Raw genomic sequence first — 26699 nt, 5'->3', positions numbered from 1 at the left:
CAGTTGTAATAAATTTTATGGGGCAAAATATATGAGAGTTCAGAGAGGAGATCCATACAACGTAACTTTAAAAAGATAAAAATAGCTGCTGAAATGACTTACTTAAAAATGTATTTCTACCCACTTACAGTAAAAATCAATGGATTTCAAATTCCATGTTTTCTCATTTTATAAAAGTTCTGGTTTAGTTTTCCTGTATTGCTTTTACTAGCAAGCTCCATTCTTACCTTTGGAAGCAAATGGTTTTCTGTTTGTTAACAAACAATAGTTAACAGAGGTCAGGGAAGGCAGAGCAAATTCTGCTTGCTGACAAGTGGGTTTACATCATTGTGAATGAGAGCAGTAGGTGGGCTTCCACGTTCCTTTTTATGTCAGATTTGAGGTAGATAGCACAGCAGTGTATCCCAACTGCTCCTACTCACTGCTCTAAGCCTTTCAACTCCACCTCTTACCAAGATATCACAGCGTTATGGCACAGGCAAATATAGTAGAATTTATTCTCACAATACTCAAGGTGCATGAAGAAGTAATTTGCCTAAAATCACAGAGAATCTGTGACAGAGCAAAGAAGTGATATGGGATCTACTGGGTACCAGTCCAGGAGATAACTAGGGAACAAATACACTGAAGGAGTGAATGTGAAATCTGGAGTTTTGACCTGGCTGCCTGTAAATGGACTTTTTTCTTTTGACAGGATGTACCTAGCAGTGGGATTCTTCTCATCTCACATGAGATGATACTGACAATGTTGACATCTGCTTCTGCGCTAGTTGTCTATGAGTTATCTCGTAGTGAGGTAGACATTGTAGATGTTGGAAATCTGATGGATGAATCAGGCTCTGCAAATGCTTATTTTTCTGTATTGGCAAAAATGGATGACCAGGTGAAGTAGCACAGATGTACATGTACGTGTCTGAAATAAGGTGAGGGGAGGAGCACTGTAGGGGATTAATCTGCTCCTCAGTTAAATCAGCACGAAGACAAAACCAACAGCAAGGCTCCTGCCATCCTCACTGGGATTTGGATCAAAGTGAGGAGTATCAGTTGTCAGTTTAATCTCTGTTCCGATTAACCACGTGACTGGCTGGATGCCGCAAATACGCTTTTCTGTTAAATGTCATTAACCTAACACCATTTTCTAGGAGCAACAAGAACTATAGAAAATAGGCTTTAACCTAAAGAAAGGCTTCTGAGTTTGTTTCTTAACAGTCCCCAGCGCCCAGTGCTCCTACCTCCCCTTAGCTTTCTACTCTATGCAGTGACTGAGGTGGGAGACAAATGACATATAGTGTACTTCCAGATTCATTTATTTGGGAAAAAAGGCAATTGACAGAGAAAAGTACTGTTGAAGTGAATTCAAACACAATGCTTTGAAAGAATGTTAAACTCCTTATCTAAGACTGGAGCTAGTTTCCCCCCTGCTGCTGCACCCCAATGTCAGTTAAATGTAAGCCTGTCTAGAAAAAGGAAGCATAAATATCAGTAGTAGTAGTAGAGAGATAGTAGCAGATCATCAGTAGATAATAGAATTTTAATATCGACTGATGAAAATGGAATGATGTCACCACATTTGGACTGTACTTTTTGCTGTCTACTCTTGTTGTGAGAACCAAAGCTGAGTACAAAAACAAAGGTGTAGCTCCACTTAAATGATTTCTGTATACACTGTTCAATATTGTAATTGATCATATGTTTACAATGCCTATGGATTTTTTCTGATACAACTTGTTTATTGAGATGCTGTTTTCTCTGCCTTGACAGTACCTTCCAGGGGTTTTGCAGAATAACCACAATTCACTCAGAAAACTGCGGGCATAATTTGCGTGATCTATCTTGTATCCTACATTTGTGAATAAGTCTCATCTGCCATTGAGCTGCTCAATTGCCTAGATTTCTAGGTCCTTCTGGGCTTTTTCAGTGTTTTCTAGGCTTGATTAACCAAAGTAATTTCACCATCCTTTTGTCCTTTGTTTCTAGATCATTAATGTATCTAATACCAGCCCTGAGAGAGATCCCTTGGGCATGTGCTGTAGACTTTTTATACTGTGAAAATTGCAGAGTTACTACTATGCCCTATTTTTTCTTTCCTAACTGCTTTCTAATCCACTGCAGCCTTTCCCCTCTCCACCCTGCTAGTTTGCTTAATAGCCGCTTATGACAGACCTTTGTAAAGAATTATTTGAAAGGCCAGATAAATTATATACGCTGTTTCTCTTTTGCCCACTATTTTGTTTGCATGTTCAAGTAATTACATGGGATTGAAAGGCATCATTTTCCTTTACATGAAGATTGTCCCTAACTTTAAAGCTTAATCTGTAAGTATATCTCAGACGTTATTTATCTATTCAACAGGCTCTCCTGACAACAAAATAAAGTTTCAGGAGATTTACCACTAATTCCTAGAAACTATTGTCCAACATTTGCTATCTTCCCTTTTTTTTTTTTTTTAAACATAGGGTATTTTAAAGAGAGATAGTATTTCTGTTAGCAGTTGTAACATTTAAAACAGCAGCTGGAGCCCTTCTGAAAATGTTGGCTTTGCTGTCTGTCCCTGGGAATGAATATTGCCTGTCAGAAGAGTGTACCCTTCTTCAAGCAGCCAGTCTGCTCTCCCAGAGTGTGACCCTGGTCGGTCCAGCAGATTCCCACTGCAGGAAACAAGAGTTATACAGTCTACTGAGATTAAACTTGGCTTCTGTCAAATGGCAGAATGGGAAAATAGGACTTTTTCTTTTCTTCCCACGCCTATGCAGAGCCAGCTGACTTGGGTCTAGAGAGAACCTATGATGGATCAGAACTGAAGTGCGTAGTAGGAAGAATGCCATCTTTAGATTTGAAAATGCAGTTGCTAGAGGGTTTTGATCCTTCAGCTAGTGCATTGCTATTTTACTTTTTTCAGAGCAAAGAGGAATAGCAATTCTATATATTCATGTGTTCTTTGAAAGCGCTTTCTTGTTTTAAGAAGACAACAGTTTCTGTTACTCTTACTAGTTTCAGCAGAATTTACCTGCGCTAGATCCAGCCTAATCCTTGGCACTTCAGAGCTCTGAGAGACACTTAGAAGAGCATCTGAGGGGTTGTTTTACATAAGGTATTAAGGCTGGGAAAAATGTTTTATTGTAAGCCTTCAGCATAGGTCATACAACATAACTTAAATATGGTGATTACTTGAGATAATGATTGAATGCCAGTTGTAAACCAACCTGGAGTGCAAGATCTCAGCAGGTGCTCCTCCAATATAGATGTCTGTGAATGGCATTGCTGTTCTTTCGTTGTCCACGCTTTTTATATGTCGCCTGTCTACTACCAAGATCATCTTCTTAGAATTGTGATATATAATAGAAATCTGGAAAGAAAACCATGTGCTTAAAAGTGCCCAGAATATCATCTTTTGTAAGTTGTCATGGTGATTTAGCAAAATTGATTGCATCTTTATATCTTTTTGTTTGAAAAGTTCCTCCCTTTTATCCAAAAAGTTGTAAATCATGAGAGGCTGACAACAATTACTAGTAGGGAGTTTTTTTTGATGTCACAATTTCTATGATGACTGAAAACCCAGGATATTTTACTTATGAAGAAATTCACGTGCAAGTACCCCATGTCAAATTCTACACAGTGGCAAACAGCTAAGCTCCATTACCTTCAGAGTGCTTTTTTAATTTATCCAAGAAGCTGGGGCATACTTCTCAAAAAATTTATATCATTGTCAAAGCATAAAGGCTTAATTTTGCTCTGCTTAAATAGGTTGAACAGAAGTGTAGCTGTAGTTGTGGATCAGGAATCAGACTTTGAATTTACATCAAGTAAATGGCAGGAGAAGCAAGCTACTAAGTGTGATTTGCTACTGACACTGTCACTGTTATACTGGCTTAAAGAAAATTCTCTTAAATACAACTAGATATTTTAGATCTGCCAAAGTCCCTAAAGTACTATGCCTATATAAAAGACTGCTACCAAATTAATTCTCGCTTCAAATGAAATGGGAAATGCAATGTTTCTTGTAATACGATGCTTAACTAAGGTGGTCAGTTAACATAATGACATGTTTTTAGTAGAGGAAAGTTGTATATTTGAAGGACATAGTTGTCCTGGATATAATTTCATTTTGAATATTTTTCCTCCCATGTGAACTGTCCTGTCCTTGGCAAGTAATATGCCAAATCTGTCCACAAGCACTGATTTACCAGGGGGCCAACAGAGCCTTCCCTTTCCACCACTCTGTAGTGGTGGGACTTGCATGTGCTCTTTCACATGCAAGGCAGGAATGCGATCCACTCTTCTGCCCGCTCTACTGCATCACCACCTGGCCCTTCATCCCTTTGCTTCTCTCATTGGTGTTGGAGCAAATTAGAATAGAATCATAGAATCATTAAGGTTGGAAAAGACCTCTAAGATCATCAAGTCAAACCATCAACCCATCACCCCCGTGCCTGCTAAACCATGTCCTGAAGTGCCGTATCTACATGTTTTTTGAACACCTCCAGGGATGGTGACTGCACCACTTCCCTGGGCAGCCTATTCTGGTGCTTTACATCTCTTTCAGTAAAGAAATTTTTCCTAATATCCAATCAAACCTCCCCTGACACAACTTGAGGCCATTATTGCTGCATTGGAGCTGCTGGGATACTTGGTCAAATGCCTATGATCGTAACCGTATCTCTACCTCATGAAATTTAGCATCGTTAATCTGAGCCTTCTTCATGGAGTCCTCTAGCAGCACAGGGCCGGTGCTGAAGCCGAAGTCATAGCGAAGGTACAAGAAACCGTTGTGCATCTCTAGACTAAAGAACATAGTCTGTATAAAACAAAACAGCAGTCAGAAAAGCAGTATGATTGTGCCAGCAATTAAAAAAAAACAATGTTACAAGAGTGTCTGACATTGTGAAAAGCATGCTGAGAAAAAGGTCCTTTTATTTGCGAAACTATAGCACAGTTTCTAGAATATTTTTATGTATTTAACATATGTGTCTATATACACATGCACGCATAATTGTTTGATAAACAACATTTATCTGAAGACTTGGTGAACTGTTTCCCTGTAGGAGTAGTATTTGGTCGCACAGTAATGTCAACATTCTTTATCAGCAAAGTATTCCTAATGTAAACACATCTATTTACCGTGAAGTAATAACCACATGCCTCAAATGAAAGATGTTATACTGGTAAAAGCAATGTTGTGCTAGAATGGCTGTATCTGCGTTAGCAGCTTCTGTCACAATGCCTGTAATATCTCAGGATTATATCTTTTCACAGCCCTGATCAGCACTGATGTATTTGCTGAAGGCTGAGCAGTAGGTAGAGTGTATTTACTGTGTATTTGATTTCTGGATTTCCTGACTATTCCTGCTTCATGGTTTGGCTTCTGTTCTGGGGCTGGGTGACCGAAACTTTATAAACAGGAACTCTACTTTAGAAAATCTTTCGGGAGTGCTTGAAGTGAAGATCCGTACCATAAAATTAGTCTTGTTCCAAATCTGAACATAAAGAAGCAGAAAGGACAGTTTACAGGAACTGTTCATCTGGTTAATGCTTTTAATGCTGATGTCTGTCTTCTCTTCTAGTGTTCATGCTGTTGTTCCCATGCCTAATGGAAGCATGGGAACAATAATTCTCAAAAAACTACTGCAGCCCAAGAACTTCTGTCTCTGATACAAATCAGTCCACCCTCAGAAGTAATTTCTTAAAGTAGTGAAAGCAGGTTTTAAACTAGCGCTTTTAAATGAAACTGCAGCTTGGGTTTGTCTTGAACAGCTTAAATTTGAAAATGAAATAGGGATTACATTCAGAATATTTATGATCTGTCTTTGCAGAACTGAATAATGGGCTGGCTTACACAGTCTTTCTAAAAGTGCCTGTGAGCAAGCATGGTCTTCCACAGCTAACACCCAACTCAACTGCAGTTTCACTGGAACACACAAAGTGCCTACATCTCTGACAAACCTCTGGGCACTTTTGCTTGGACGAAAAATGACTGATCTGCAATAGAGGCTGTTAGACTTTTAACAGCAGTTGCTTAGTCCAAAACTTCCTAAGAGCAAAGGTTAGTGGTGGCATAGTTATTTGCATGTGGAGCCTACTTTCTTCAAACCCTTACAGAGTTTGCATCACCCTCAAACTTCTGAAAAGCTGTTGATATTTGGATCAAGCCTTTTTATTTGGGCTACTTTATATTTTCAGCATAAATATTTAACTCTGGTATACCCTGACAGATACAGTTACAAAGTGGTAGCTACCACAAAGTGGCTGCTTTATGGGAGTTACTTCACAGACATTTCCTGTCACTTCGATTGTTCATTCACATGTAAATAAAGGTGCAACTTCTGAGCTTAAGTGGAGTCTCTCTCAAAGTGTTGTCACAGGGGTATGACCACTCTGAAGTCCTGACTCTCTGGATGAGAGCACAGTCCAACTCAGGGCCTTGGCTTCCTGGAGCCTTTGCAGGGCATGTCCCAGTTCTCTCCTAATGTGTACATGCACCAGATGAATACAAAGTATTTCCTTTTTCCAGAAGTTAAATGGAAGGACATAAGCATTTTGGATGTTCCGTGATACTGTAAGTACTGGGGAACTTGTGGTACTCATGGGTAAAGGCAACTAGCAGGATTTGGTACTCACTCCATTTATCATTAGCAGGATCAATCCATTGTCTGTAGGTGTTCGAACTTCTATGTCAAATCGAGTCACTTGGCTGAATCTTCCCCTTCTCTCAATGTTTCTTGCCAAGGCATAGCCAGAGCCGTCAAAGAAATAACTCACAGCCCGGCTCTGAGTGAAAGCCAACTTATTTCTATGAAAGAACAAGCAGAGAAACAGTATTTGGCATATCCCCATTTTAATCTGGGGAAATTTAAAGGCCTTTACAATTAAAATACTTTCTTGAAATAATTGTCCTGAACCGCTGCTTCTTCCTGGCAGCAGTGAGACTGATGACTTTTTCTTTCAAATTATTTCTGGGAATTTTTTGTGAAAAATGATTTGTAGCTTTGAAGGTGTGTCTAACTCCTTCATCATTTGATTGTGCTTTTATCCTGTGTCGTATGTAGAGGAAAGGCAAATTCTTTGCTCATCCTTGTAAAGTGGCAGTCGCACAACACCTCCTTATTATAAGGATAGACATACATTTCTGTTAAGAGCTTGCCTAGTTTGTGCAGAAACCCATTTGAATTCTCCAAGGCCTTTAGTCGAGCATGGGCTCCGCTGGGGAGCCCAGGAGCAGTCCTCGTGCACTGTCCTGGAGAGCAACAGCTTGCACTCCCCTTGGGAATGGTGTGGGAAGCATTCACTTGCTCTGTCCCAACACCTCCTGCATTTCTTCCCAGTGAGAGCTGCAAGTTTCTGTCCTGTTCTTTGTCTAGAGCAATTCTACTGTTGCTGCCTGTTGTATGAACAAAATGCCTGCCAATGTCTGTGCTAAACAAATTGCTGTGATTGATGTTCACGTCTACTTTAGGGGCTGGATTTCACGGTTTGTGAATGGCTCATTGGAGGAATTTCTGTTGTGAGTCTAAGAGTGTATGGCAGTCAGCTACTGGCTTTGCTACCTGGGCATGGGACTGCACTCAAGTTTACCAGGCCCACTGGAGCTAACTGGCTGTGGCTGTATCGCTTGCAGCGACAGGATTCGGGTGGGAGCAGTCCTGTCCTAGGCAAGCAGCGGGGATAAGGAGGGAGCCCGGACCATGCCTCAGCTAACACGGCAGTTTCCCTTTCAAAGCAAGGCTGTGAGAGAGTTAGTGGAGACGGTAGCAAATCATAGAATATATCGAGTTGGAAAGGACCCATAAGGATCCAATAAGTCCAACTCCCATATATATATTTATGTTCAACTTGTTGATGCAACTAGGATTTAAAAGTGGCCGAGTTCATTCTGGACAACTCAATATCACCTTCACGTTTGTAATCTAAACCAGGAGTGAACCACCAGGACTGGCACTTGCAACTAACCAGAGCAGCAGTGACGGCGGGACTGTCCCCTACCTGGCACAAGGTGGCGATGTGGTGGTGTCGATGTTGTAGACCTGCTTGAAGTTGTATAGGCTGATCACATCGTCGTTCAGGGTAGCCAGTTCCAGGCAGCCGATGAAGCCAGGTAGGTTTAAGCTAGGAGGGAGCTGTGCAGAGGGCAAGGAAAAGTAAAAGGAGAAAGGTCATGCTTTTTATTTGGGTATCACGAAAGCATTTGTGCCTGGGGTCAGTTTTGTCTGTGTGATCTTCATACTTTGAAAGAAATGGCATGATGCTACCTTGGAATAGCCTTTGCAGTCCTTATCAGGATATGGCCATTGTGCGGTAAGTTAAAACAGAGCACATAAATGGTCTCGCAGTGAGAACAGTAGGCCAGGTAAGGCAATTGCAAACAAAAAACTTGTGGTTTTGAAGGGAGCACACTTGGAAAAGGGGAAGAGAGTAAGATTTGACTAATCACAGATCTTACTCTGTGTATTTGAATCTCTCAGCAGATATTTCATATCTAATGTACAGACATCCTTCACTGCCAGAAAAATAACTTCATACCGTGACGAAAGAGAGAAATGAGAGAGCTCTTCAAACCTGGGAGACTTGGATTCAAAGTCTGTACCAGTGGTTAATCCTCACTAGGTGTTATTTTGAACAGTTAGCAGGATACAGAAACTCCTTCTTTTAACAAAGTCACTGCAAATGGAATTTAAAATAGCCACACTAGTGAGGGGAATAATACAAAAGAATAAAGCTGACAGAGCTAGTGAATAATTCTTTTAATATTAAAATACTCTGCCCTGTGGAACAGGTGTGATATTAATAACACCTCTTATACTTCAGAGTCTGATCACTGCCAGTAACTTTTCTTTAGCTTCTTATTATTTCCATTTTGCTTACGATGTAATAGTAATGGTAACACAGCAATGCAGAACATCATAGCTGTAAGAGAAAATGAGATTCTTATCTGCAGCACAGATATATTTGGTAAATTATCATGTTTTCTTTTATTCCTTTGTTTCTTCTACTATTCTGTTAAATTATGTTAAGTATGAGACTTCTAATGGTTAAGGTGAACATTTCATATTTACAAAATATGTAACAGGGAAGAAAAGGCAAAAGCTTTTAGCAAATAAGACTGTATGTTAATAAATGAAAATGTGAGGTGTCCATTCCTAAGGGAAAGAGACCCATATGCTCATCAAATATTTCCATGAATCCTTTTCTTCCCATTCCCCTTCCCATTTTCCTTCACTTTTCCTCTGCCCTGCTCTTGAACAGACCTGGAGGGTTCATTTGCTAGATTACTTTTTTTGTGTGTGTGTGTGTAACTATTATTCAGTCCTCAGTCCTATTCTCAGGCAGTTCGCACCCAGGGCTCAGTAATCTAAAGTTCAAACCCTGGCTTATATTTGGTAGTCACAGCAATGCAAAAGCTCAGGAATACGTAAGTATATTGAGTTAATCTTTGTTTTTATGGTGTTAGGAGGGCTGCTTGTGGATGTTGGATGTTTTTACCACCTACTACAGTTAGCTTAAAAATTTAGCATTCTTTAAAGTCTTTCTAAGTACATTTTCATTCACCCATGCAATTTTCATAGACGAGATCATTCATAACAATTTCTAAATCCCAAAAGAGGACCTGGCATGTTCACAGAAGCAGGTGAGGTGCTAATTCATGCTGACTACTAGGAACTAAACTGAAGCAACTGCCTCACACAGGTCTTCAGACATGTTTTGCACAGGCAAGTCTTTATGATGTTGTAAGGCTGGATTTAAACCAGTGATAATTTAAAATCAAACAAATCACTATATAGCTAGTTTCTCACACTGTCCTAATATTAACAATACATTACTTTTCATTTTTGTGAGAGTTGTAAAAAAGAAACTGTAAGCACCAAGAAATCATTAGTATTGAAAAAACCTGGTAGCCTACAAACTTTGTTATGCTGGGCAAATAGGCCTTCATTTATGCATACTACTTAACAGCTAGCAAGCTTCTTTTTTTAAATTATATTTCAGAAAACTTGAATGGAAGATAACAGGAATCTGATCATCTTACTGTATGACATAATATGGTCGAGAAAACAGTAGTTTTCACCATGGCTAGAAGATGGAGTCCTAAGATGATAAATGACTAAATAAGGACATTTTACCATTTCTGTGTTTAAAGGGAAGCCCAGCAAGATAAATCTGTATTATTTGATTTTGAATGTAGAGTATTTATCTGACTGACCTTGAAGTCTGGAGGCACTCCGCCAACGTAGAAAACAGCATTTTCAGGTTCCAAATTCAGGAGAGAGCCAGGACCAAGAACCTCTCCCTTTTTGATGAATTTTTCTTCAGCTGTGCTGCTAAGACTGGGTACAGTTAAAAACATTTTGCCGTGTCTTCCAATCCTGTAGAAGTGAATTGTAAGAGGAGAGAGTTTCATGTTGGCTAGACTTAAAAAAGAACAAACAAGCCTCCAACTCTGGGAAGGGTTTTTATTTCCTCACTAGAAGACTGGTACTCTGGGAGAAAAGGAGGAGAGGAACTACAGACACTTTCTCTTGCCCCCTGTAGCCCCTTGGGTCCTGGCTTTCTAAAAGCAAAGAAGATTTCCATTTATTTCAACAGGAGTATAATCAGGCACTGAATAGTACTGATGAGCAGTTCTGGCCCAGCCTTTTCTGTTTTTTGTTTTTTTTTTTTATATTAACAGTTTGATTTTGGGGAAATATACATTATCACTTTACCTCTCAATTTTGATGTTGCTGAAGTAAGATGGCCAGGTGCTGACTGGCTTTGCATCCAGAGGTATCTCCACATCTTGGCCTCCCAGGTTATAAATGTACACAAGGTTGTCATTTTTAATTGCAAGACCAATGTAATTTTTTGCCTAAAACACCAATGGAGAAGGATATCAGATCTACACTATTGAAAGAGATTTAATGCAGAACATTAGTAAAGGATGGGCTTAGATGGACTAAATGACACGTTTAAATATACCTAATAAAGAAAAGCTTAATTCTCTAATTACTTTCTTTCACCAGATAGAACTGTACAGAAAAAGTCTGATATTTAGCTTCATATCCATTTTGACTGAGGTAAATACAAGGTCATGATATGTCTTCTGACCTTAAATTGGTCATGTTCAATGGGAAGCTGTTCATCAGTATTTAGTGTGCAGCATCATATGCAGGAAATACGAAGAAACATTTGTCTAAAGCCTAAGTATTATGCTGCTATTAAATATTCTGTCAAGAGGGCTTTGACTTGATTTATATTCAGTAGACATTCTTTTTTGAAAAACTTAAAAAGAAAAGTCTGCCTCTTTACCCTTCCCAAGTAACAGCTTGCCAGGATTATACCTAGCCTGTGAGGTGTGATTTTTTTTTTTTTTATGAACCACAATTTAAAGAACAATTATTTCACAACACTTACAGGTGGTGAGAGTATATGCTTTTTGTAGGTGTTTCAAAGTAGTGATGTACAGAGTGTACAACAGCAGCACAAGCTGCAAGCAAAGAAACCTGCTTATCTTGTGGGCCTGTGACCTCAGAGGTTTGGAATTGACATTGTAAATAGCATAAACTTGATTAAAATATGGCCCAAAAAAGCCAGGTGAGTGCCATTAAATGCCTCAGAGCATGTCAGTACTGACAGTGGAGACAGCAAGTGTGGCTTGCAGCAGTGACAGTCACAGCAGCATGCTGCATAGGCAGTGTAATTTGCTTCTCAGAGAGAATCCTCCATTGTTTGGGTGAGAAGTTTCAAGGACAGGTGCCTCAGGAACACTTGCGCTTTGCTTGTCACAAAATGAATGACAGTCACATAGTAGACACCTCTTATTTTGAATCATGGAGAAATAGTGAGAGGGAAAAACAAGGGCAAATAAACTTCAAACGTATTTCAATTTTCTTTTTTTTATATATATATAAAAACTGAGTTATTCTCTTACATTTTTGTTTCCAAGGTACAAAATAAATCTGTCTGGAGATGCTGCCAGTTGTGGGTTGTCTTTCTGAAGCTTTATGTACAAGCTCATAGAAGTGAAAGATTTCAGTTCCTCCACATTGATCTTTGGATTGACTTCAACAGCTGATTGGCCTCCAAACATCATAGAGACTTGGACCTGCAGTTGCAAGTGTGCGAAGTGAGACACATTATTGCTGCCTGGGGACGTTACTTAAGGTACGTGTGCAAGAATATTTAGCCAGCACCCTTGCTTACTGCAAGAGCCAAGTTGGCACCTATATATTGGCCATGCAAAATTTCATGTTTATAATAATCACTTCTGGAAGACACTGTAAAGAAGATAGAGGGAATTAATTTTAAAATTAATTAAAGCTCCTAATTAACTGTGCTTAAGCATAGTCATAAAGTAAATTAAATTTCAGAGGGACATAGATGTGTTCTTAGTTGAATCAGGGCTACATCATTATGTATGGCAAATAATGGAATTCTTACATAGCTGTAACACTTCTACCTGTAATTGCTTTGCTTTGGGAATAGTATGACCAATTTTCTGTTGACGAGTAATCCTGTTATATTACTGAAGTTACAGTGATTTATGTGAGATGCTAATAAAATTTTAAAATGTTAATTTTAGTTCAAAATGCCTTCAACATAACTGAAATAATGTTTTCAAGTTTCACAATATGCCTGAATGATGAAATACATTTAAAGAACAGTCAAGAACTGCACACATACTAACTGAATTTTACTTTTCTTTTTTGAAGTAATATATGTGGACAGCATATTCCAGCATTGTGAACAAAAAATAATGCACTGAATTTTTGATTTCTGCGAATGAATTCAAATATACTGTTTTAATTTTTGACCTCAGTGTTCTTGTTACAGAAAAATCCCTCATAATTTATGTATGATAATGAAAGTGATTTTCTCTATTAAATATGTATGAGCCAAAGATTCTCCTACCCTGCAGAAAATTAATTCAAAAGAAAAAGAAGAAATACTGTAATCTCTGAAAAGTTTACATTAAATTGCCGTAATTACTACTGCATGTAACTAATGTTGCCAGCTGAGTAATGACTTATTAGCTTTAGCTTTAAATCGTTTTGCTATTGTGGCTGTCTTTAACACTGTGCCAATTACTTAATTAAAGTTGCTGCTGCAGTAGCAGTAGTCTACAATCAATGCCATGGTAATGTTAATTGCTTGCAAATAGCAACTGTAAAAATTTTAATGACTTGTATGGTACTTTATTTATCCAGTTTTTGGGAGGAGATAATGTCAAGGTTTGGGCTTCTAACATAGCCCAGGAAAATGAAGTTCCTAGTAAGATGCATTTGATTATTAGCACTAGTAACCAAAAGTCACATCCAAAAGTTTTACCTTGCTTGCTACGCTCCTGGTTTGAGCAATTAACTCTCTGATCCGCTGAATGCTGGAAGAAATATTGTTTGCTGGTGCTTTCTGTTCTACTCTGCGCAGTTTGTCCAGGAGTTGAGGGAAGACTTCTGTAAGCTTCTTCACTGCAGTTAGAAAAAAAGTGACAGCTTGTTTTTTTTATCTCTTTGTCACACTGGTTTTGCACCAGGAAAATTCCTCCTTACCCTCTTAGGTTAACTCACCTGTCTCCTTCTGCTTTAAGAACAAGTCCTACCTGTGCAGTGTGAGAGGCAGTGATTTCAGAAAGAGTAGTGATTTATCAGAATCTAGTATTGCAAAAGTTTTTGGAAAGCAGTTTGCACAAAGGAGACTACAGGTACTGCCATGGTGTTGTACCTCTGTAATACTTTCCTCAAGGAGCTTTGCAAACGTTAATCATTTTAACCTTTTCATCCTCCTTCAAGGCAGATAAACGTTAAACCCAATTTTACAGATATGGCAACCGGAGCGGAAAGGTTATTTGTTTATCATCTCACTGGATATCTGTGGCTGACCTGGGAACTGCAACTAGGATCTATGGTACATGAGCTCTTCAGATTCATTTTAGGGGAGATGAGTAGGTTGTTTCCTCAGCTCTCAGCTGTGCATCTCTCACCAAGGTCATCACCCAGATAGCAGCAGCAGCTGCACAGATGATGTGCCTGCATGTGGTTCACAGCCCACTCTGGTAACAGAAACATGGCTGCTTTCAGACTGTGGTAGCAGGCCTGTACTGTACAATGGTAGAAAGCCTTAGCCAATGATGGATGTGCACCTAAACTGTGCTTACTACCTGCCTGAGCCTTTGTGAGTGGTAACCTCTTCAGCTTTCCTGCCTACATCTGCCAGGGGTCATGAATCAGAGTCCTGGACCTTTGGTCTTTCAGTGCTGTGTCTTCTGGTACATGTGCAAATAGGATTGTTATCAAAAGGAAATGCAGGTGCTTTGCTGTGTTCCGAGAGAAGTCCTTTCCCAGAAAGATAAGCAGACTGAAAAATTACCGAAAAGAAGAATAGCTACCCCTAATTATAACCCAATTTCATCACATCAGATTCCAATGACATGCTGCCCTTTGAAGGATATTTACACATCACATAATTTTTCATCTTTAATTAGATGTAGGTACAGCTAGCTGAGTATAATGAAATGCGATTTTAGCCACAAGCTACATGCATATAAGAAAGATCCAGTATTCACTGTTAATTTTTAATGACATGGATTCACTATAAAGGTTAAGACCAGATTTGTGGGGTTTGTGGTTATATTTTAGGGGTTGTTGACTTGCATCTACCTGCTCTTGTGTTCTCATATTTTTACTCACCTGAGAAGACAGCAGAGATACAGGTAGAGGAGCTAATCCTCCTCTGCCTTTTGAAATGAATGTTCCATGTCATTGGAAAAAAGCCCACATTATTCTTAAAGTAAAAAAAATTGCAAGCTCAGAAAGTGATTTAGGAAATTTCAACCAGCTTTTTTTTTTTTTTTTTTTTTTAATAATCAGTAACTGAATTGGAATTGTGTCTGGTCTGATATCTTGAAAAACTGGCTTTTCATTTATTTGAGGTGTTAAACTCGAAACACAGCTGTAACACGAAAACACAAAACCGAGATCTATTACTACTAGTACTATTATAAAATCACACCATAAATCTCTTCCTCCTGTCCTTTATAATGACATTCTTTAACACAGAAGAATATTGATTTTTGATTTTAGTCTTTGAAAGTGTGGTAGGAACTTTGTGTGGAAGTGGGGGTACTGGATAGTACTGAATTTCTTCTTGTAGAGGAAACCACTTTTATACCAGTTCTTCTTATATTAGTGTGAGGGTCCTATCTATTACTGAATTCTGAAAATAGCATGACCCTTGGGTTTCCTCGGTCTAGAGGGAAGTGTGTGGCTTCAGGGTACTAGAAGCAATGTTGGGTTTGGTACTCATAACACCATTTGCAGTAAAATGACACTCAAGTTGCAAAGCTTCTGACAGAAGGAGAAGGGATTTGGGGCAGTAGATCTGAGATTCAGACCTTCTGGAGTTAGAGTCAATGGAGTTAAGGACCTTCTCTGAGGCACTTTCAGGAGGCAAGCCATCACTGAACAGTCCTGCAGGTGACAGTACATATCATCAGATGTGTGCAGGAAATTTCTTGTTCTGGATTTCCAGCTTCCCTACTGTGAATAAATTGGAATTATTGAGCCTCCTGAGCAGAGCCAGGAATACATTGATCAATAAATAGTGGTGCTTGTCAGCAATTTTTTATTCTGGATATTTTCACTTCTAGGTTGATTCTTTTCTTTCCTAATTGTTCTTTTCCTTCTTTCTCAACAGTCATTTCATTTCATCTTTACTCTCTCTGCCTCTTTTTCCATTCTTCCCTATCATCTTCATTTCAATTTTGTAGCCTTTCTCAGTTTTTCTTTTGTCTTCTTATTTACCTTAATTTTTCATAATAAATCTTCCAATTTTTACTCTACTTTTCCTCCTTCTCTGATAATAAAAGTGGAATTAATGTGATGTTTACAAACTTTTCCAGCAATCACCCTGCTTAAATATTATATTTCCTCCCTAATCCTCTTTGGCCTCTGTGTTTAGACTACAAGCTCATCAAGTCAGGGACCATTTCTCCTCCATGTTTGTACTACTGAGGACAAAAAGACCCTGTGTTCAAATGCCTCCCAATGTTAAAAAAAATAATAACTGAACTGCCAATCATAATAGCGAGAAGTATTTAAACAAGCTGTCTACTGTTCAGTGTGACCTTCAAACACTGATAAAATTACTTAGAAGCCAATAAGACTTTAACCCTTAAATGTTTAAGTCATTTTTGGAAGTGCAAAGTATCCAAAAGTTTTAAAGGACAGTCAAGTCTCTAGACAACTGCTAATTTTTGAAATGTTTTCATGGAGGTAAAATGTACAAGATTATATGCAATGAGTATGCAATGTAAACAATTCATACAACATGATATTGCAATGATTCCATCACCTTTTAATGCTAAGGAATGGCAAAATTCCGGTCACTGTACCTGCATCCCCAGCTGAATGCACAGCGCTGTCATAGGCTGCTGAATTGTGCTGGAAGTCTTGCAGGTTCTGAGACCACAACCTCACATTCTCATCCATGGGGGCAGTAGCCTGTGTTACTGTCATGGTAGCACTTACGGCCTCTGCAGTCTTCAGTTTAGCTTGCTCCAGACGCTCTCTGACCTCCACTACAAAATAAATAGGGGATGAGAAGAAATGAACTCTTTCAAAGATTCGAGCGAGCTATAACCAGTACTTAGAAAGTGGTGAAGCTAAGGGGATTTTACTTTCTGCAGAACAGGGACCCAACCTTGCTTGGTTAGTTTTCTCTTTATTTCCACAGGGAATATTCAAAACTTCCTGTGGTTGGTCAACAGTTGTATTAATTCTTAAAATTTAACAAATTCTCATTTCCATTCTAGATTGTTAGAAATTTTCAATGTCCTTGGATTTTCATGGGTGTTATATAGCCAAGGAAGTTGGAACAGAGATGAAAAAATACATTGTTTTTCATCAAGTTTTTAAAAGAAAATGCATGTATTTGTTGAATATTTTTCATGAAACTTATTTTTGAAGCAGAAAAACCCAAGTCACTGAAGTGGTTTTGGTTTTTTCATACCTGGCATTTAGGTAGATTTTTTTTTTTGAGCTACCAACCACTGTATTTGTAAAACCTGTGGCATTTTGCATATGATAGTGTGTAAATCGTGTTTGCAGTAAAATCTAGCCATTTTTAGTTGAAGTTAATGAAGCAATTTTGGCAATGTCAACTTTGAACACCTTCAGATATACTTGCTGGATGCTCTATGATGCCTCTTTTCTGAAAACTTAAGGTGACATAATTACCTCCCAAATACTCTGCTTGCCAGGTGTGATGTATATGTGAGTTAGCTTTAGATTATCAATACAATATACCAGTAGATTTTCCAAGATTCTCTTGTAGTTTAAGTCAAATTCCTTTAGGCATCGCTGAGACTGAAATTTTAACAGGTGTCCTGGTTTTGGCTGCGATAGAGTTAATTTTCTTCCTAGTAGCTGGTATAGTGCTATGTTTTTGATTCAGCATGACAATAATGTTGATAATACACTGATGTTTTAGTTGTTGCTAAGGCTTATACTAAGTCAAGGTCTTTTTAGCTTCCCACGCTTTGCCAGTGAGGAGGTGCACAGGAAGCTGGGAGGGGACATAGCGAAGCCAGTTGACCCAAAATGGCCAAAGGGATATTCCATACCACTTGACGTCATGGTCAGTATATAAATTGGGGGGAGTTGGCTGGAGGGCAGCGATTGCTGCTCGGGGACGGGCTGGCATTGGTCAGCGCCTGGTGAGCAATTGCATTATGCATCACTTGTTTTGTATATTCTTTTGTCATTATTATGTTTTTCTCCTCATTTGCTGTTCTAATGAACTGTCTTTATCTCAACCCATGAATTTTACACTTTTTCCATTCTCCTCCCCATCTCACTGAGGTGGGGGGGCAGTGAGTGAGCAGCTGTGAGTTGCTTAGTTCATAGAATCGTAGAATCTTAAAGTGGTTTGGGTTGGAAAGGCCATTTAAAGGCTGTCTAGTCCAAATCCTCAGCAGCGAGCAGGGAGACCTTCCACTAGATCAGGTTATTCAGAGCCCTGTCCAACCTGACCTTGAATGTTTCCAGGGATGGGGCATCTACCACCTCTCTGGGCAACCTGCTCCAGCGTTTCTGCACCCTCACTGTAAAAAATTTCTTCCTTATATCTAATCTAAATCTATCCTCTTCTAGTTTAAAACCAATACCCCTTCTCCTATTACTACATGCCCTGCTAAAACGTTTGTCCCCATCTTTCTTATAAGCCCCCTTTAAGTACTGAAAGGCTGCAATAAGGTCTCCCTGGAGCCTTCTTTTCTCCAGGCTGAACTGTCCCAACTCTCTCAGCTTTTCCTCACAGGAGAGGTGTTCCCGGCTGGGGTTAAACCATGGCAATAGACCATATGCAAAGACAAAATACGGTCTTAAATGTATGAAGATAGAGCATCATGAAGATGAAGTTCCTCTTACAACCTGGCTCTGCTGATTGCATTTTTGTGATGGCTCTCATCAGTTGGCTTCGCAGAGCATTCATTCTGGCAAGACTGCCATTAACATGCTGGCTAGTGTCTGCAATGGTTAAATCGTTACCTGTGGGGAGAAAACAGGAGGTATAGTTGAACGGCATTGAAGTGGCATTTAAAAAGGTAAATTGTGTCCTGTGGATGTATGTTATTAAGCATTTAATACACCAGAGGCAATATACTATAGCCTTTTTTAGTATAGGGCATACTGGCACTCTGGACTTCACATAATCTATAGGAAAAAGCAATCTTGCAGCTCCCAGCCATTATTTGCTTGCCACAGCGCGTCTTATAAAAATCTGGAGACCTGTATCTCGGTCAGTACTATCTGTCTTTGCTTTACCAGAAATGCTGAGAATAACTGCAACAAGTATACAGGAGAAGTCGTAAGGAACTTAAAAGGTCCTGAAAAATTGAAGAGGTCATTTCTGTAATTTTAGACCTTTCTTTCATTTTTAGTGAATAAAGGCCAAAATCCTTTAACATTTGTTATTAACCTTCACTAGTGAAATCCAGCCTCCTGAACACCTGAACTGTTGTGAATTAATTTCAGCTGAACTACTTGATTGAGTATATTTATCTGTGAACAACTGTTTGCAGGATCACATATTTAAACAGTGGTTGTATCTGAAATGGTCCTTTTGTAAATGAAATAAACTTTTAGCATCTGTCAGGATGACAACACATGAAGTACTCAGACTGTGCCTGTGGCCATTTCAAGTACTTTGTGTAGTAACTTTGGTCAATACACTATTCTGTTACAGCAGTAGTTCTGAATTAGTAGAAAGGATGTATATTTACTGTCATCTGCTGTCTGTTGTAGCTCCATGGCTTGGTTGAGAAGTTCTTCGCTTTTACCTTTATGGTAAATGATCTGAGTATCAATACCAACTGCAGCCTACAAGTATTTTCCAAAAAAAGAAAGTCAGAGTAATGCTTACCAACTTTTTCTTTACTGTGTTGAATTGTGGATAACGTATTACGTCATATAAATGTAACTACAAAGTCACTGCAGTTTCATTTGCTTTGTTAACATTTAAGATTGGCAGCTGGATTAGAAAATAAAGTCTGAAAAGCAAAGTTTTCTGTAGATTGCAGTTAAAATTTAGAGAAATGTATGCTTTTCCAGACAACACCACTGCATAGCAGAAATGCAGAAAGCATAGAAATCCTCTTAATTTATCAACTCCAATATGGCCAACATGATACTCGTGCTACATGTTAGTTAGGCACTGTGACTGTTCATTTCCACCTGTCTCAGATGGGTGATGAACACTTGCACTGCATGGGGAGCTGCCCTGCAGTCTTCAGTAGTGTGCTGGCAGCAGAGGACAGGGCTCGAAATCCCACAGCTCCCTGAGGTTCAGGCCCTTTAATCTAACCAAATCCTCATACTAATAAATTGCTATTATGTAGCAAGTATATAAGTTGGAAACCATATACATACAAAAATACATATGAAATATTATAGAACAGCAAGACGAGAGACAAAATTAGCATCCTCATCCCGCACTGAGTGTGTGAGCGAGCTATTTGCCCCATTTTAACTTGACTTTCTGTGAGAAACAGCGATGCTTCTGTTAGATGTCTTGGCCACCTTTCCTGCCACATGGTGCTGTGGGGAGTAGGAGGACTCAAGTGCTAAATGCCAGTTCAGTTTCCTACAGGGCCAGAGAGCTGTCTGGGCTTTCACAGAGATGCCTCAATTTGAATGCCAATGCAGAGCAGCATCACCCTCTACTTGGGGACAGAAGAACCTGTTGCATCTTTTTGAATACCAAGGGACTTCAGGCTGGCAGAATAATTAACCTAGGATTTAATTCAGGAAATAGTAGATGAAGCAAAATGTGCAGTGAGAAGTTCAATGCTGACAGTTAAGCTAAATCTTGTTTCTTCTTTATACTTAGGTGTCCAGAGTTCCTGAAGCATTGCAAAGTACAAGCTGATATTATGAAAATTACTTACATCATTGACCCGATTTGTTGTGTTCAGTGCCAGCAATGCAGCTTTATTAGCTTCTTCAATATAACCAGCAATGTTTTCGTACACATTTGAAGCATTTATTGCCCTTTGTACCAACCCATTTGTATCAACACCATACAAATTCCTGTTAAAAGGAGAGTAAAAGGAGTAAGAAACCAAACCAAATCAACGTAGTTTAAAACTGATTAATTTTCCTAACATTCTGTGAATTCTGACTACATAATCATGCACATAAATATACTTGGCCTAAGTAGTATTCTTTTTGTTGTGTATGATCATTTATGTCAGTCTGAAGCAGGTCAAAACTATGTGGATAGAGGGTACTTCCCAGTGGTTTAACACTGGGAATTTTGCCCTTAAAATCTATGTAAGCAGCAACAAGTGACTACTGAGCTTTTATCTTTTTTTAATCCAATTAGATATTTCATAAATTAATGGAATATCGTCTATCCACTGTCCTTCTTTAGGGATAACTCCAGGCTATAAATGGAAAGACCTGTGTCTACCAGTGATCAGGACAGCTGTATCACTGGGCTGTTTACACTTTCCAAAAGTAGGTGGGAAAAGGGGGACTATCACATGCCCATGATCATGAAACTTTGAAAAAAGTTAGATTTCAAAAATACGAGATAGCTTTACTGACATGGTAGAGCTTGACTGGCATATAAGGTGATTATTGTTCTTCAGGGGAGATTCCAGACAGCGGTTGGTTTAGGACTCAATCTTCAGCTGTTAGCAACTTTGAGTAAATATTAATTTTTACATTTTTGTGATAAACAGAATTCAGAGTATATGTTAGATATAGACTCTAAATATATAGATACATGTGTGCGTATTCAGTTCAAAGAGTTTGCACACTGAGGGCTTATTAAGTTTCCAGATTCAGTGTTGTTGCAAGAATTTCCTGCTGTATTCCCCCAAGACAGAAGAAGAGACTCTACCAAATGAAAGCCTAACAGGCTTATAAAGCAAACCCATAAAAACCAAAATTATTTGAAGACAGGCTAAATTCTTTAAAGGATTAAAGTTTCACTGCAGGACAATATTCTCAACAAATAAAAGAGTCAGCACATTTCCATCTGGATATTTCGTAAATATTTCTGTTTGCTTTCTATTAAATTCCTAATGTGTTGGACTTGGTAGTCATTTTAAAATTATTTTGGTAAGGGATGAAGGCTAGCCATATGGCGTATTTTCTTTCAAGTGATTCTGCTGCCCGTGGTTAGCTGATCTCAGACTGAACACACTGGTTGTTTTTTTAGGCTGTCTGTAGTTTGTGTGGCATTATAGAGCAGAGTTTCAGATGTCAGCTTTATACAGTTGTATAAAAGCAAACCATCTGTTATTTTTTACTCTGTTTTAATCTCCTATCTAGGGCATACTAATATTAAGAAACAACTGGTATTTAGAGAACATACTTGAAGAGTAGTTTGAAGTTTATCTTCCTAAAGCATATGTCCATGATGTTACTAAAGGTAGAATTTGGTGAAATATTTTATTTAAGAATTCATGTGTGGCAGTGTTTTTTCTATGGGTAGTCCCAATTGCAAATAAGGTCATATTTCATATCTGTCTAAAAGTGTCTTTTTAGTATATTGGGGGAAAGTTGATGCATTTAGTATTGTCCAGCAAAATAGGAAGACTTATAGTAGGTTTTTGGTGTTACACTGGGCCAGTTTCACTGGGACACAACCTACTGAATATCAGAACTACATCTGTACACCAGTTCTTGAACAAAAATTATCCCAAAGCCCATTTTTTGGCCCATAATGCTAAACATTTTTTAATGTGAATGAACTTACTGACATGAGCTTTTTCTGCAAACCCCATTTCATCTGCCTGTATTATTTTACTTTTCAGTTATCTACCTTTCCTATTCTTTTGCTATGGGAAGACAACATGCCAAATTACAAAAGAGAGAACATCAGGCAAGATATATGTTTGTTTATTCTTTGAAAAGATTAATAGATTTTGCTTAGCTCAACTTCAGCTATTCCCTCTGGACCTTGACCTGTCCCTCCATACATGACTTAACAGTGATTTGTTTACTGCCTATTTACAGATAGCATATCTAATGTCACTGTGTCTCTGCTTGTCTTTGAGTTCATTCTGCTGTTCAGTCAGTAGCACTTGTATGAAGAGAGTCTGCTGAAGTTAAATTTTACCGGTCCAGCTCATCAGCAAGTCTTCTTAGGTTGTGTGCATGATGCATAGCCTTTTCTACCAAATCATCATCAAACAGAGACAGATTGGCTAGTTTTTCTTGCAACTCCTTTTTCGCTCCATCTATTTCTGCGTAGAACCCTGACACATTCTGAACAAAATATGGAAGGAAAGAAAATTACAATTGTGAAAAATCAAGTCTGTATTTTGATTGTTTTATTTTACCTTTTATATAATTACAGTTTTGTTGGTTTATGTTATATTTGTTTGATGATATATTTTTAACAGATAAAAAAGAGGAAATATCAAAAGGATCTGTCCCATGAATGTCAGTATGGCACAAGAAATATAGGAAGATAAAAATCAACCAAAATCCCAGGAATCCCTTAAAAAGATATTAGAGAGATATGTGTAAAATACCAAACAGAGACAGTTGAGAAATATCTTACTATCCTTTATGTTTGCTCTGGAATGGTGCCAATGACAAGTCTTTCAGAGTGAATTCCTAATAGGTGAAATAATTAAACCAGATCTTTGGAAAAATTCTCTCATTGTGGTTCTTGTTAAACTAGGAAGTGGGACCCATTTTTAATTTTTTTTTTTATCTCTTCTCTGTGAAGCCTGCAGGCCAGAAATTAGTTTTTGGGACTTCTAAATTATATCTATACAAGTAAACTGAACAGTTCTGGGGTGGGTGGACTTATGCATCATGCCCTTAGTGGGCCCTGGCATGGTTTTGGCCCTGGCCAGCTGCCACTCGCCCAAACCTGTCTCCCTGGGGAATGGCGTGGGGCAGTGCCTGTGCCCTGGGACAATTTGGCAGCTGCTGGAGAGGGGCAGAGAGTTTAGCTGTATGGCTGTGAGCTGCGCCATATCGTGGAAAATGGGCCCTAGCCCTTTTCTGTCTCCTTGCACAGAGACATCCTTCACTCTAAGACATCTTGGGTTAGTCTGCTTTGTAAATCAATCCACCTAAATACCACATGTATGTATGTATAGGAAAGGAGGAGTAGTATCCCTTTGCCTTAGCCATACTTCTTCCTCATATGAAAAACCTGTGGGGAAGACCAAATGGGCCTCCATTCACCTTCTCTCCAATACACAAGCTTCCTGGTATGTTTGAAGATTATAAATGGGACCTCAAAGTACATGAAAAAAGGATGAAATGGAGGGAGAGAAAAAGGATGAATGAGTGAAGTGTGGAAATACTTATTGCTGGTGAGGATGGAAGATGTATGATGTTTGCATGCTACTTCCTTCCCTGCAGTGTGAATGTCCCCTATGTGTAAACTTATCCACAGGAGTACGGAACCCGAAATGATAAACTGCAGCAATTTGTTTTGCACAAAACACAGAGGAAAAAAAAGTCATACTGCTTGATCACCCAGGGATAGTTATAAAGCAAGCTGTCTTCTTTCTGTTTTCTCAAATTTTTCAAAGAAAAATTAATGACTTTTGATATTTGCTTTTGTGTTAAAAAAAGTGGGCAACTATGCCCAGAATGAGTGTTTGTGTAGAATTTTCATTTGTCTTAAACTATCTCAAAATCTTAAAAACAAAACATGAAGAAAAAGAAGCTTTGGTAAATATTTTGGTTAGAAAAATCCCAGTTTAATTTTCTTCATTTTTGCACAGGAAGTCCAAAATCCTAAAATTTCTAAAAATTTCCTACAATACCTTGCCTCAATCCAACCACTGGATACTAGTCTGCAGTTCCAGAAGAGGATTTCTGTGAGACAATCTGTTTATATATGTTTTACACTCAGACAGTGTCTGGTTTTAACACTGATACCTGGGATCTTTAACCTTCTCCTATGCTCACTTGCAGGCATGAGAAAAGGAATTTAGCATTTAATGCAGTCTTTTACCTGAGCATCTTTTGGCAGCTGCTTGTAATGGAATAATTGAGAACTCTACAGCAAAATCCTTCATTCAGCTCTGTCTACAGTAAGGTGTTGTTATAAAATAATTATTTTACTGATGGAAGATGTAATTACAGAGCTTTTAATCCAGGAAGATTTGTACTTTTTTTGGGGAGTATTCATCACTATTTCACTGAAGCAGTATAAAAAATTAGGTTTTTGTTTAGTGGTCTAAACACATGATTTAAAAAAATCGGGATATATCATTTAAACAAGTCACCGAGGCACCTACCTTTATTACCTCACTTAACTCAGAGTTGACCTTTTGTGGTCCTGCCAAAATAGTTGTGGCGCTTAGCAGAATGCCATTCACTTCATCTATTTGCTCTTTTATTTTCTCATGTTGTTTCTACAAAAAAATAAAATTAAATTAAATCACATCCAAAACCATCTATGCATTGCTAAAATAGTGTTACCATTTTTGTTACATTTATTAAAGTTAATTCAAAAGATGAAGTGATGATCTAAATAGATTTTAGACAAATTTAAAATCTTAAGTTATTCCCAGACTTCTCGAATAGCTGCATATTATAATGTGACTCTTTGCATTTTCTTGTCTTTGTGGAAGAAATGTTAGGGTTTTAAAAAATTTATTAATTTCATTTTATATTACAGCATGAGCAGTTATTGGAATGAAGCATTATTCAGTGCACTGCCAGCAGAGGCAAATTAAACATTGATTTTTCATAGTGGTCTGGAGACTAGTTTTTTTCTGGAGGTTTTTAAAATCTACAGTTCAGAGATCTCTTTTCCTTGTCAATAGTCAAACTAATGTGAACAATCTCTTTTGTACAGCATCTGCCTTCATTGTGAGGAATAATCAAGATCCAACTGGTTAAAAACAGTGAACAATTGCGACTACACACTTCAGGCTTTACTTCATAAATGCGAGACGAGCTGCAGCTTGGCACTGTAATTATGAAACAATGAAACAACAGAAGAGGCTTTGTACATAAGGATCCCAAGCTGCTTGTAGAAGAATTCACGAGAACAGCATGCCTGATTTCTCTATTGAATTATTAGACCTTCCACATCAGCATGAACCTCTAGCACTGCAAATTTCAAGAGCTCAAAACTCAGCCATTGATGCTATGAAACCCAGAGGTTGGCCTGAACTTGCAAGATTGTTCTTCAAATCACAAAATTGCTCCCTGAACACCTGTCCTTCAGAATCCAGCAATTACAGCCACTGCAATGAAAACAGTTCGCTTCAAATGGTCCTGAATTGTTCTTTTTGTAATTTTCTTCCTCGCTGAAAAAATAAATGACAAGTTTTAGGTTGGACATTCTGGTTTTACATCCCTTAAAGGAAACTAAAGAAAACAGAGGAAGAGTCACAAAACTGCTGGGAGGAGAAAAGATAGTCTTGTATGGCTGATGGATTGTGTACTTTTCGGGGATAAGAAACCTGAAAATTCGATTTCCGCATCAGCCAGATGGGATTTGAACCTAATACCACCACTTGCAGGCAAACATGCCTCCCTTCTGTGCTGTAGGGGACAGGTCTCCTCTGAGCTCTCCTCTGGAAAGATTACGTTGTTCAAAATACTGAAACTATTCATTTGAACAGAGCATAAGGAAAAACTGCTGTAGCCTTATAGTTAGGCTGTTCACCCAGCAAGTAGGAAACCCAGGTTAAAGATACCTGTTGTGGAGCAGTTAGTGAACGGATTTGTGCTTGAAGATGCAAGGACAATTGTTTGCTCTTCCTGAAAAAATGGGGACACATTTTGTTTAAAGAGGACCAGAGAGAAAGTTTGGACGAGAGAGCATGAATGCATTCACAGCCCAGGGCATGAATGCAGTCCAGAATCTTTATAAATGGAAGTTTTAATAGAATATGATTACTTTTGTGAGCATGAAATCCTTCCACATTATAAATCAGTACATAATAGGTGAAACAATCCCACCACAATATTTACAGCAGTCACGCTACATGGAAGTTTAAGCTTCTTGGGTTTTGTTGTAATATGTTTTCCTAGTTTAGGCATTAGTATCCATCTCTTCCTTGGCCTGCTGAGACATGCCATGCCAAAACCTGTCATTTATTGTCATTCCATGGAGAAATAGTAGTACTTTACACTTCCACAACTTGTTTCTTACAACTGGAGAGTCAAACTCATCCCTCTGAGTGGTCGAAGAAACTCTTTTTTAGTGTGGTGATTCCTGATTCTAAATCGTTTGCA

The 26699-nt window shown here is 38.5% G+C and overlaps 1 protein-coding gene across 1 annotated transcript in view; it reads right to left on the bottom strand.

Annotated features, from left to right (window-relative positions):
• LAMA4 (laminin subunit alpha 4) overlaps nt 1-26699 on the bottom strand; it is a 105044-nt gene that overhangs the window by 18789 nt on the left and 59556 nt on the right. The window contains exons 12-25 of the mRNA XM_009938093.2: nt 24746-24862; nt 22594-22742; nt 20411-20552; nt 19247-19343; nt 18396-18512; nt 16358-16543; nt 13297-13436; nt 11900-12073; nt 10695-10837; nt 10193-10355; nt 7978-8111; nt 6616-6787; nt 4664-4795; nt 3204-3346 (exon numbers count right to left, since the gene is read on the bottom strand). Coding sequence (XP_009936395.2) covers nt 3204-3346; nt 4664-4795; nt 6616-6787; nt 7978-8111; nt 10193-10355; nt 10695-10837; nt 11900-12073; nt 13297-13436; nt 16358-16543; nt 18396-18512; nt 19247-19343; nt 20411-20552; nt 22594-22742; nt 24746-24862 — 2009 coding nt within the window. The remainder of the gene's footprint in view (nt 1-3203; nt 3347-4663; nt 4796-6615; nt 6788-7977; nt 8112-10192; nt 10356-10694; nt 10838-11899; nt 12074-13296; nt 13437-16357; nt 16544-18395; nt 18513-19246; nt 19344-20410; nt 20553-22593; nt 22743-24745; nt 24863-26699) is intronic.

This window comes from Opisthocomus hoazin, chromosome 2 (genome assembly GCF_030867145.1).
Source record: "Opisthocomus hoazin isolate bOpiHoa1 chromosome 2, bOpiHoa1.hap1, whole genome shotgun sequence".
NCBI lineage: Eukaryota > Metazoa > Chordata > Aves > Opisthocomiformes > Opisthocomidae > Opisthocomus > Opisthocomus hoazin.
The sequence above is the reverse complement of the archived record's forward strand: the minus strand, read 5'-3'. Positions and strand labels throughout refer to the sequence as shown.